General features: G+C 33.9%; 2 protein-coding genes across 2 annotated transcripts in view; one reads left to right on the forward strand and one right to left on the reverse strand.

The window, feature by feature from the left end:
- The window catches only part of LOC107042463 (7SK snRNA methylphosphate capping enzyme), a 24,714-nt gene extending 21,548 nt beyond the window's left edge, over positions 1 to 3,166 (reverse strand). Inside the window, exon 1 of the mRNA XM_015263516.1 lies at positions 3,053 to 3,166. The gene's annotated coding sequence lies outside the window, so the exon portion shown is untranslated. The remainder of the gene's footprint in view (positions 1 to 3,052) is intronic.
- A 2,220-nt stretch (positions 3,167 to 5,386) lies between these two features.
- Positions 5,387 to 11,658, forward strand: LOC107042464. The gene is made up of 2 exons (XM_015263517.1): positions 5,387 to 5,650; positions 11,000 to 11,658. Exons 1-2 carry the CDS (start codon positions 5,507 to 5,509, stop codon positions 11,471 to 11,473), a joined length of 618 nt encoding a protein of 205 aa, XP_015119003.1. The 5' UTR covers positions 5,387 to 5,506; the 3' UTR covers positions 11,474 to 11,658.
- Positions 11,659 to 12,737: the final 1,079 nt, after the last annotated feature.

Genomic DNA, 12,737 nt, shown 5'->3' on the forward strand with positions numbered 1-12,737 from the left:
GGGGGGGGGGGGGGGGGTCACCACTTGCGGAATTGAAAATTGGGTACGTAAAGATGTATAATACTATGAAAAGATTATTTCAATGAAGGGAATTCGCAAAGTTGCAGGGTAAGAATTTTTGAATTTTTTTCGTGAGGTTTTTATGGATAAAATTTGTATTTTTATTCAGCTTAGGAGAGAGAACTTTTTCTGGAGGACTCTCTAGGTATAAAATAGAGAATTCTATGCACATGAAAATGACAAAATTTTACTGCATAAAAGGCAGTTTGCTTGGTACTTTTTGTGAATAATTACAAGGGTTTTGTTGGTTTGCTGAGGAACAAAGAGAGTGAAGTTAGAGAAGGGTGGAGGGAGGGAGCAAACGGAAGGGGCAATTATGAAACTAGAAGATTGTCAACATATGAAGAAATGCGAATAGAGTATTTCAACAACTAAAATATAAGAAAAGGGGGAAGTAAAGAAGAAAATCAGTTTTTTGCCTTTTTTCAACAAATTTTCGCTCTTCGTTAACTTGAAAAATCATATATTTTAAAGGGGAATCTATGAACACGGATTTGTAAATTGAAAATAGAAAATGACCAAAGCTTGTCTGTTTCTTTTTTTTCCAAATCAATCAGAGGAGTTTTGTCAGTTCAATAGAGAACAAAGGGAGTTGGGTTCAAAAGGGAATCACCGAATGAGAAAAATAACTGTCAATATATTGGAATTGATGAGTTTATAGAAAAATTATTCAAATTCAATAAGTATTGAAAAATTGCAGGAATAAAAAATTGCAATTTCAAATACAGGTTTCCTCTATGGAATTTTATAAATTGCAAATGGAAAATACAATGGAACTCGATACATATGAACTTTTGAAAAATATAAAAATATCAAATTCTATCAGGAACTTCATTGAACAATAAATTCTGAAAAATTTCCAAAAATCAATTGTACAAGTTTGATGTTTTCCGCAAATTTTCGTTTCCCTAATCTTAAGAAATGCCTTATCCTCCATAAAACCCCGCTCAGTACGTTTATCAACGTTATAACTCAACAAAAAAAACAACTCGAAGCAACGCTCCAGTGGAAGATGAAAAAATAATTAAAAAATCCAAACCAAGTGACTGTTTCTACCGAATGAGAAAAATAATAACTGTCAATATATGGGAATTGATAAGTTTATGGAAAAATGATTTCAGTTCAATAAATATTAAAAAATTGCAGTTTCAAATACAAGTATCTTCTATAGAATTTTATAAATATGGAATCGCAAATTAAAAACCCATAACAATGTGAGGAACTATCAGAAAATTTTGGGAATAAAAAGTTCTGGAAAATGCCAAGAAGAAAATGTTCGCAAATTTCCGTCATTTTAGGAATTTTCAGTTCTCGTTATCTCAAGGAATGAGTTATCCTCTAACTTTAAACAATTCTAACTTTAGAAAAATCTAAAAATTGCAAAATCTATCAAAAGATTGATTGAATAAAAAGTTCTGAAAAATTTCCAAAAATCAATTGTGCAAGTTTATTGTTTTCCGCAAATTTTCGTTTTCCTTATCTTAAGAAACAGCTTATCCTCCATGGAACACCGCTCAGTATGTTTATCAACGTTATAACCCAACAAAAAGGCTACAACTCGAAGCAATGCTCCCTTGGAAGATGAAAAAAATCATTAAAAAATCCAAACAAAGTGACTCCTTCTACCGTAAATCTTAAACTAATTCCAAGTCACCATAAATAAAGGGAGTGGATTTCAAAAGGGAATAACCGAATGAGAAAAATAATAACTGTCAATGTATGGAAATTGATAAGTTTATGGAACAATTATTTGAGTTCAATAAACATCACAATGTGAGAAACTATCAAAAATTTTTTTTAATGAAAACTTTTGGAAAATGCGAAAAAAAAAATGTTCGTAAATTTGCGGCATTTTGGGAATTTTCTTTTCTCGTTATCTGAATGGATGATTTATCCTCTATCCAACTCTGTAAATATGAACTTTAGAAAAATCTAAAAATAGCAAAATCTATCAAAAGATTAATTGAACAAAAAAGTTGGAAAAAATTCCAAAAATAATTAAAAAATCCAAACAAGGTGACTCTTTCTTTCAATAGGGAATAATCGAATAAGAAAAATGTCAACTATCAACATTTAGGCATTGATAAATTTGTAGAAAGATTATTTGAGTTCAATAAATAATTAAATATTGCAGTTTCAAATACAATTTTCCTCGGTGAAATTTATAAATACGAAATTGCAAATCAAAAACATATAACAATGTGAAACAATGAAACTATCAGAACATCTTTGAATGAAAACTTCTGGAAAATGCGAAGGAGAAAATATTCGTAAATTTGCGGCATTTTGGAAATTTTCATTTCTCGTTATCTCAAGGGAAGGTTTATCCTACATCCAACTCTATAAATACGAAATTTGGAAAATTCTAAAAATAGCTAAATCTCTCAAGGTTAATTAATCAAAAAATTCTGACAATTTTCCAAAATTCAATCTTGCAAGTTTGATGTTTTCCGCAAATTTTCGTTTCCCTTATCTTAAGGAATAGCTTCCTCCTCGAAACCCGGACCACTACGTTTATCAGCGTTATAACCCAACAAAAACACCACACTCGAAACAATACCCCATTGGAAGATGGAAAAAATCGTAAAAAAATTCAAACAAAGTGACTCTTTCCAAGTCCCCATAAATATATTGATAACGGCCCCTCAACCACTTCGCGGTAGTGAAAAAATACACAGGTGAAAGGTGAAATTACCTAGCAACAAATCAAAACTCTGAAGTTTCCCGAGAAAGTATGAAAATAGGGACGATGAAAAATGCAGATAATTTCCATTGACAACGTAACCCAACAATTATCATCTGGTCAATGGATTTTTGTCCAATTACCATGTGAAAACCGCTGAAGGGGTTCGCAACACGTAAAATTATCGTTCCCGCGTTTGCGCATGCGCACATTATAGTTTATACACTCCGAAAGCGGATGGTCTCCAATGCCCAACGCTTCAATTCTGTATTTGTGCACTTTATCGTATAATTTTGGGGAAAAACTTACCTTCGGAGCTTCACCAATCACTTTCACTTGCCAACTGACACAATTTATGAATTCATTAAGCACAATAATACGCAATATCGATACAATGCTCGGCGCGCCCACCTCGACACACTCGTTGTGCATCCATCAACGATGGCGAATAGCTGCTTCGGTTACTCCGTTGCCTGCTCCACCACCATTTTCCATGTGGGTAGGCGCTCGAGAGAAGCACGGTCGTATTTACTCGGCAAACCTCGGCATCATTCGGTTATCCCGCTTTATAAAATCAAACGCCAGTTTGTTTCTCGATTCCGGGCGATTTAATTCGGTGAAGTAATTTTCTCATCAATTTGAGTCAATCAACAGAATTGGAAAAAGTGAATTTGAGGAACTTTTCGATGTTTAGAATTATTTCTATGAGGGATAAATTGATTATTTAGGAATGGTAGTGGTAGTTGAATATTAATTAATTGAAAGGATCCGAGAGAATTTTTTTCGTCATTCTTCTCCGATTCAGAGATATTTTGGTGATGGATCAAGCACTTTAATCAAGTGGTTTTACCTGTTTACTAATTAATTTCAAGAGATGAATGACGGAAAACGTTTTGTGTAGTTGTGGAAGTTCTATACAAAAATATTTTCTAAACATTTTTCTCTCAGTCACTTTTTATTGAGATAATTCAATAGGAACTTTTCAGCATACATTTTCCAAGTTTTTTCATCAAAAACAACAAAAATGGCAAAATTGCATTTGAGAATTACTTTGAATTTATTATGTGAGAAATAATTATTCAGAACTATTCATTTGGACTAATTCATTCATTCAGGATTAATTAATTGAGACGATCTGAGAGAATTTTTTTCGTCATTCTTCTCAGATACCGAGTTTTTTTGGTGATGGATCAAGCAATTTAATCAAGTGGCTTTACCTGTTTACTAATTAATTTCATGAGGTGAATGACGGAAAACCTTTTGTGTACTTGTGGAAGTTCTGCACAAAAATATTTTCTAAACATTTTTCTCTCAATCACTTCTTATTAAGATAATTCCATAGGAACTTTTCACCATACATTTTCTAAGTTCTTTCATCAAAATCAACAAAAATGGCAAAATTGCATTTGAGAATTATTTAGAAGTAATTCTGTGAGAAATAATTATTTAGAATTATTTCTGTGAGAGAGGAATTGATTATTAAAGAATGGTAGTGGTAGATGGAGATTAATTAATTCATTGAGGATTAATTAATTGAGAGAATCCGAGAGAATTTTTTTCGCCATTCTTCTCAGATTCCGAGATATTTTGGTGATGAATCAAGCGGTTTTACCTGTTTACTAATGAATATCAAGAGATGAACGACGGAAAACCTTTTGTGTAGTTATGGAAGTTCTGTAAAAAAATATTTTCTAAACATTTTTCTCTCAGTCACTTCTTATTGAGATAATTCAATCGGATCTTTTCAGCATACATTTTCTAAGTTTCTTTATCAAAATCAACATAAATGGCAAAATTGCATTTGAGGAACTTTTTGATGTTTAGAACTATTTCTCTGAGGGATACGTTTACTTTTGGAAGAAGATTGATGAAATAATTAAAAAATTGCAAGTTTTGACAATTACGAGAATTTTTTATAAATAATTTATAAACAATCAATTTTCCGTAGTACAAGTCACATTAAAGATGGGAATTTATATAGCGTTCCACATATTTGTGACGTCTTAGGAAATGATTGGATGGGATTTGGATGAGGTGGGAGGGGAACAGGGATTATTCTCAATATGAATAACCAGAACATTTTTACTGAAAAAAATGGATAATCCGGACCGGGATTTGAACCGGGGCCTTTCGATTGGAATCTTTTGATCGCAATCGTAACAAATTTATTGGTATTTAGAATTTTACCAGAAATCGATTTCATACTAAAAAAACTGAGGTTTCGGAAAATTTAAACAATTTCAATTATTTATAATATACACAACGAGTGTTTAAAAATATAATAATTCTGTGTAAAATATACTTTGAATGACGCTAAATTCTCATGATTTTTATCAAATTTTTCTCACGCAATTTAATTGAAAAATTTAATGATTGAAAATGGTTGAATTTGTAGTGTGGTCTGTACCAAACTGTAAAAGATACTTGGACAACCTTCAGTAAAAATTAATTCCAAAAATAGTGAAATCTCATCGCCTCACTAATTCATTTTCCACTCTAAATCTAAGAATAATCGTAAAACGCTACAGTCAATCCCCCATTCGTCTTTTGTTTCTCGTATTTCAAGGTTGGAGGGATGATCTCGAGATCAATAGTGTGAAATTGGTAGTGAGCGTCATCAAGTCGGTGGAATAATATCGCGAATTTTCCTTCGTAAAGAATAGTTAAATCTCCATCTGAATATTCACAAGTTCGTGAAAACTTTAATTCGAAAACAATTAACGATAATCTAAAGCCTCTCCGAGTTGGCATTTCCCCTCCGCGATGTCGCGTAATCCCGCATTTTTCGAAATGTCGGAGAGCCCCTTCAAAGTCTACGAGAGCAACCACTTGGACTGGGAGACGCCGAAGAGCTCCCACCAACACCTGAAGAGAACTTTCAACAGCATCGAGAATCACGATGTCAAGGTAATTTTTTTATTAAGCCGTTATCAACTAAAATGTCATGATAAAATGGGAAAAACTATTCACCAAAAATTGCGAAATTTATTGCGTGGACTTGCAACAAAAGAAATTTATTGTAGGGACACGTAAGGTAAAATGGACTTTTTCATCACGCTGTGACGAAAAGGGAACTTTTCGGCACGCTCCGCGTGCCTAAAAGTCCAATTTCCGCCACATTGTGATGAAAAATATTGTTCGTAACTCGTGAAAAAATGTTTTTTAGCTCGTGGGATTATATCACTCGCCTTCGACTCGTGATATAAACCTCCCACTCGCCAAAAAACACTTTTTTGCACTCGTTACGAAATATACTATCTTATGTCATTAATATCTTATCAATGGTACGATTTTAATGACCTAAATTTCATTCTAAAATTAAAAAAAAAACTTAAAAATGAAAATTTTTTTTGAATTTCAATCCAGTGGTTTCTAATCGGAAAATTATTCCCCATTAAAAGTAATTAATTCGACCGTAATAATAATGTTTTTTAAGTAGCATGAACACACCTCAATTTTCGAAGATTAAAATCTGAAATCAATTTCAAATGAGGGTTAATATGAATAGAAACATTCAGGTGGAAATTGGGCTCAATCAACAGTTCAGTATTATTATTAATAATTAATTGAGAAGGACCATATAAGATAGTCTTAAGGGAATACGACCTGATTTTTGACGCTTTTGTTCGAACCACTCTGCTACACGCAGAAAAATGATTTATTTGAATTAAATAAACTTAATTTAATAGAAACGTATGGACTTAACGTCAAAACGCGTGATTTACTTGTTGTTCTCTCTTAGATTGTGTTTGCTCCGTCCTAGATTTTCGTGTTCCTTTTTGTCCCTATTCCTACGTATATTTTAATTTTATTTTACTTCGGAACCTATAGCACAATATGTGAAAATCTTTATAATACGACCACTGTACACAAGCTTGGGTTTCCCCCTTGCTATGGGAGAGTTTTTCTCCCGATAAGCAATAAATAAATTGAATTGAATTAAACTTTATGTCGCGCCGTGCAATAAGTCGAGTTTATCGCACGCTACGCTTCGCGCAGCTTGCTCAATACTCGACTTCTGCACGACTTGACATAAAATATTATAGAGCACTCGGTAATAAATTTCGTTTTCAACGAATGTGTGTACAGACCTCGCCTTCGGCTCGGCCTGTAACACATTCGTTGAAAACGAAATTTGTGCCCTTGTACTCTAATGTACTATAATTTAAAACAAAGGAATCGTTTATTTGGTTCTAATAGTACATTAGAGTACAAGGGCACAAATTTCGTTTTCAACGAATGTGTAGTTTACAGGCCGAGCGAAGGCGAGGTCTGTAAACACATTCGTTGAAAATGAAATTTATTACCGAGTGCTCTATAATATTTTATGTCAAGTCGTACAGAAGTCGAGTTCTCGATAAACTCGACTTATTGCACGGCGCGACATAAAAGAGGATTTATCTGAGTCAAATGAGGTTTATTTAATTCAAATAAACCATTTTCTCATCACGTATGCGTAAAGTGAAATTTTACGCACTCCGCATACGCAAAATCCCGCTTTCCACACGTCGAGATGAAGAATAGGATTCGATACTTGTGGTAAAAGTGTTCTTTGACTCTTGCCACTGATGTCAACACCCTAGTCGAACGAGTGATGGTTGTTTGAAAAAATGCTTAGAATAATAATTGATTTCTTACACCCATCAAAGTTAGAATTCATACAAAAAAATTGCAGGCGGCTGTTTTCGATATAGCTGTTTGTACGTGGACACGTCCATGGTCTTTCTTTCTTTCTCGAATTTCCTACACGGAAAGAAATGTACGAGAAAAATTACCGTACTCGCACAGTAAAGTGGGGTCAGATGGTCTTTCCAGGCGAAATGTACCGCAAAGAGTAGGAAAAAGTACTGCCGCACGAGTCACTTTTCGGATAAATGTGGGGAAAAATTCTTGTGCAGCACGGTAAAATCGAAGTGACCGTGAATTTTTACGAGAAATACGAGAAAAATTATGACACTGGCTGGCACATTTTTCCAGTGCTCTACCAGAATCCTAGGACCCGATCGCNAGCACGGTAAAATCGAAGCGACAGTGAATTTTTACGAGAAATACGAGAAAAATTATGACACTGACTGGCAAATTTTTCCGGTGCTCTACCAGAATCCTAGGACCCGATCGCGCATTCGTAAGATTTCGGTACTCTTCGTCCCCCCTCCGCAACCACGAACATCGACTCAACGTGACCAGATGATTTATTCCGTCGCCTCCTCTGAAACCCCAGGTTAATGTTTTTCATAATATCAATTCAGTGAAATATTAATTAGTGTTCTGATAAAACGGTTAAGAAATAAAATAAGTGCACTTTATTTTCTCTTCATGAAGTGTATAACGCTGTAGAGATACATTGGCCTGTCAAACGTTCCACATACGTTTGGCGCGCATTCCGCTTTTAATATGGGAGAGAGGATATGGCGGAGAGGTTAAAATAAAATTAATAGGATGATATGCTGAATGACAGAGTTGACTCATTTTTAACTATTGAATGTAATTTATCATGTAATAGAAAACAGTCAGGGATCAAGCTTTTATTGTGCGGTACCGGAATTTTTACTATGCAGCACCGGAATTTTTCTGGTGCTAGACAATTGAACCCACTGTACCAGACGGCACGGTAATTTTCACCTGAATTTCTCCTGAAAAATTCTGGAATTTTTATCTCCGTATAGAATCTCTTTGCATTCCCTCTAATTTTCTGGAAACTCTTTAAATTCTCTCGAATTTTCTAGAAACTCCTTGAATTTTTTCGAAATTTCAAGAAACTTCTCAAATTGTCTAGAAATGTCTAGAATTTTTAGAATTCCGAGAGATGGCGCTGCACATAAGGACCGTTTCCCAAAATGACCCCCGATATTGAAACCATAGACGTTCCACGTAAAAATATCAATGATGAATAATTATTGTCTTGGACATTCCAATTTTTTGTTTACACTCGACCGCATTGTACTTAGCGACGCAGCTGAAGTACCTACTACTTTAGTATTAAAAACAAATGGCAAATTGCTCTGCTATCGCATATAGTATAGTTATTTTTGCGAATAAATTAGCAATATGCTTCCGAATGGTTATTTCGCTCATCATTCCTTCTATCATGTATAATTCATTGTTTATTTCATTTTATTAAATTGAATAAGGTTTCTTTTTAACCAATTTTGTCGGATTTTCACCTTCATTGAATCTTGTCATCATTATTATTCTTATTATCTTTTTCGTCTACACAACCGATTGCCTTTTTTACAGTTCTATCTCTCCCCTCAGTCCTTCCATAAAATGTTGATAGAAAATTACACATAAAACATACTTGCATGAATTTGAAACATCACATTCGAATAAACTCTTAGAAACCTCACTTTCAGGGAAAGTCATAAAAAATATGAGATTTTTAACAATCATCATAAAAATTAAATCAACGTGTAGCTATCGTCATCATCTTTTAATTTCAACTTAATGGCATTAAGGCCCGGGTATATTATCTTTTGAACATTATCGGTTGTTTTTTTTTTATTTTGATAATCTGAAATGATCTCCAATTGCTATTCAGTTTTACATAGTCCTAGAGTCTCCCAAAATTATTATTGTACAATCAAAAAAATGTTGAATAAAAGCTGAACATTTTCAAAGAGCGTTTTTGAATAATATTAGGAAATAAACCGAATAGGGAGGATACCGCAAATTAATAATTTGATGTATCTAATGCCTGTTACGTCGTCATTTGTCACAGGAGTTAATGGCTGTCAGATCGTTAGTTACCAGGATAAATTATACATTCACTATTTCCTCTCTATCGGACTTATTTCTTAATCTTTATTAAAAACTGTCTTTGAAAATGTTTTTTTTTACTTTTTTTTGATTGTAGAATTATAATTTTTAGGGACTCCTGCGTGACGTAAAATCCAATGGAAACTGCGATATATTTTACATTATGAAGATGGAAAAATAATCGAGATAACGTTCGAAAGATAATCCACCCGGGCCTTAAAACAAATATTTTAAGCTATGATTGAATTCATTTGAAGCATGATATTCAAAGATATCTTCGGAATTCTGTTTTTCAAAAAATGCCAAATTTTTGCAAATTTTCAATTAAATTAAAATAAAGATTATTACTAGCGCCTTCATTTTCGAACTCGGTCAAAAGGACATCGGTACAAATTTTTTAAACCATCATGCAATCAATTCAGAACATTTTTTTAGTTATCGTGGGACAATCAATTTTCGAAAAATTCAAAAATAAAAAAAAATCATCAGTGAAATGAATTTTCCGTCCCGGCGGGCGCAAAGTTACATTTCCCTCCCGCTTCGCGGGAGGGAACTCTGACTTTGCGCCTACGCCGAGATGGAAAATCGCGTTCTGACCACGGGAAGTAAAATAAAGGACCCTCAGCCGCCAGTGCAATTACCAGCCGAGCCGAAGGCGAGGTTGGTAAGCACGCGGCTGAGGATCCTTTATTTTCCCTCCCTAGGTTAGAAATACACTATTAATTAATGGCGATTAATAGGGCTCAACAATACCTACGTTTGAAAAAAAAGATTCAATTCCATCCATTCATTAGCGAACAATTGACGAAAAACTTTGTTACGTAGGTACGCACATGCACACACGTAAGGACGAGGTCTAAAAATCCCATTTTCGGACTTGTTGGATCATACTGGGTCGATATAACACAAAAAATTCAAGACCTAAATTTGAACAATTACAAAGCTTCTATTCGGAAGCAAAATGGAAAATTGCTTTTGTCACAACATAGTCAATGTACTTTTTTTTGCTAATAAATTAGCAATTTACTGAAGCAAATTCCGAATGAAATGAAATTAAATTTCCATGAGAATCTATTTTAAATTGAATATTGCCCCAACGCTGGCAGTCAATATTATCCCAACGTTGGCAGCCAACATTGCCCCAACGTTAAATTTTTATACTTTTCCCTGAATATTAGTTTCAAAATAATTTTTTTCAAAAACAGATGATGCAATCAAACGCATGATCGAACACCATCAAGATGGCAGTGAGTAGACCATTTTAAATCGTAATTGAATTTATTTAATTATTTTTTTATTTATCGTCGAAATTATTCCGAAATTAACTCCTGACACAAAAAATTGGAAATTTCGGATTCTGAAGCAATAGAATTTCCCTCTGCCGACGTCAAATCATGTCCAATGAAAAATAATTCATTAATTTTACTTTAATAACTGTACCTTGCAATAAAATCTTCAAAAATGAAAAAAATTAACGAATACTTCATCATTCTCATGCAGATAAAATGCTGGTCCCAATTGTTCCTGAGCAAATACTCAAATCAACTGAATTGCCAGGCCACTGAGACCCCCCCAACTAGAAAATTGGACTCGAGCGAGCCCCTCGCGCCAATTAAACATCGCAGATCCATCAACAAGTCCGAGCTGAAGCCGAAAAAATTAATTTTCAAGGATCTCGAGGATTACGAGTCAGGCATTGTGGGCTTACTGTCCCCTTTGAGCCTAAAATCCAAGAAAAAAATCGTCGTAAGAAGTGACGATCAAAGTACAGGTGAACTATTAGTGACGAAAGAGAGAAAACAAAGGTTGAAGGAAAGTGGAAGGTCGAGGGTGCTGCAGCAGCCTCCTAGTGACGACAAGGAAAACCGCATTGAGAGTCTGAGAAACAGAAACAAAGAGATGAGTAAACAACCACTAAAAGAACAACCCAAGGCAAATCCCAACGACAGAGGACTCAAACACTTGAGAATATAATTCTCTCCAATTCATTTCCCCAGAGAATATCAACAATTCAATTATTGAATATGACTTCAATGTGTTAGTTTGTTGTGTAAAAATATCATTGCAAAACAGTGCTTCATAACCCCAAGATTCAACTGCAAACGTCTTTCTGTTATAGTAATCCGTTGAGATTCATTTTCCCATTGAAATTAAAAAGATGTTCCACGATTTAACGGTCGTTCTATTCATGAGCAATAAAATGGTGAGGGGTTGAGGAATAACCTAGTTACGAGTTTTTTTGTTACTCCCAACACGTTTGCACACGTTTGCAAACCAGAAATAGACAACAGCTGGGGGAAAAATGAAAAAAAAATAGCGATTTTTGCGCCCATCGGTGAAGTAAGTTTCTTGTTTATCTTCGCATATTTTGGCCGTTTTCTGATTTATCTGGGGCCAGTAGGAAGGTAAGTATAAAAACTACTTTATCTGTCTCTGTTGGTATAAGTGATCTCTAAATGAACCGTCAATGACCCAGTTATTAACGGCCAGATAATTAGCAGGGAAATGGTGAATTTTCTAATGAAATCAATTTAGATCATTTGAGAATCATTTGGGCTAGTTTGGGAACATAATTTCATCATTTAGGACCTAATAGTTGTTTTTTAAATTAATTTGTTTTTATAACGCGTATAGTTAGCAGGTGAAATCGTCAAATGCCATTAAATTTAGCATAAATCGATGCCAAATCATTTGGGAATTGTAAAGGAAAATGATTTGGAGTTTGGAATCATAAATTATTATAAAAAAAATTTTCTTAATTTGACCATCCCTCTTTTGGCGTGTCGTTGCTCCCTCGATATTTAACAATAGTGTATCTAATATATTTCAATGAAAACAATTGGAATTACTCAAGAATCACTTGAGGTAAGAAAATTGTTTTTATAATAATTTCTGATTCCCAAACTCCAAATTATGTTCCTTCACAATATCCAAATGATTTTGCATCGATTTATGCTAATTTAAATGACATTTGACAATTTCACCTGCTAACTATACGCCGTATAAAAATAAATTAATTTTTTTTAAACTATTAGTTCATAAATGATAAAATCATGCTCCTAAATGAGCCCAAATGATTCCCAAATGATCTAAATTGATGTTATTAGAAAATTAATTATTTCTCTGCTAATTATATGGCCGTCAGTTATTGTCACTTGAAGGATGTCACATACATTTTGTCAATAACGAATCACTTCAGCATATGGAATCGTTACTTCACAGTGGCTCCCAGCATTCA

The sequence above is a fragment of the Diachasma alloeum genome, unplaced genomic scaffold (assembly GCF_001412515.2).
Source record: "Diachasma alloeum isolate Michigan unplaced genomic scaffold, Dall2.0 Dall_scaffold_00472, whole genome shotgun sequence".
NCBI classification, from domain to species: Eukaryota; Metazoa; Arthropoda; class Insecta; order Hymenoptera; family Braconidae; genus Diachasma; species Diachasma alloeum.

Excerpts from the sequence above, each read along its gene's own strand:
- LOC107042464 (XM_015263517.1), top strand. The coding sequence starts at position 5,507 with ATGTCGCGTAATCCCGCATTTTTCGAAATGTCGGAGAGCCCCTTCAAA. Across the intron at positions 5,651-10,999 it reads TCGAGAATCACGATGTCAAG|ATAAAATGCTGGTCCCAATT; the intron begins GTAATTTTTTTA and ends ATTCTCATGCAG.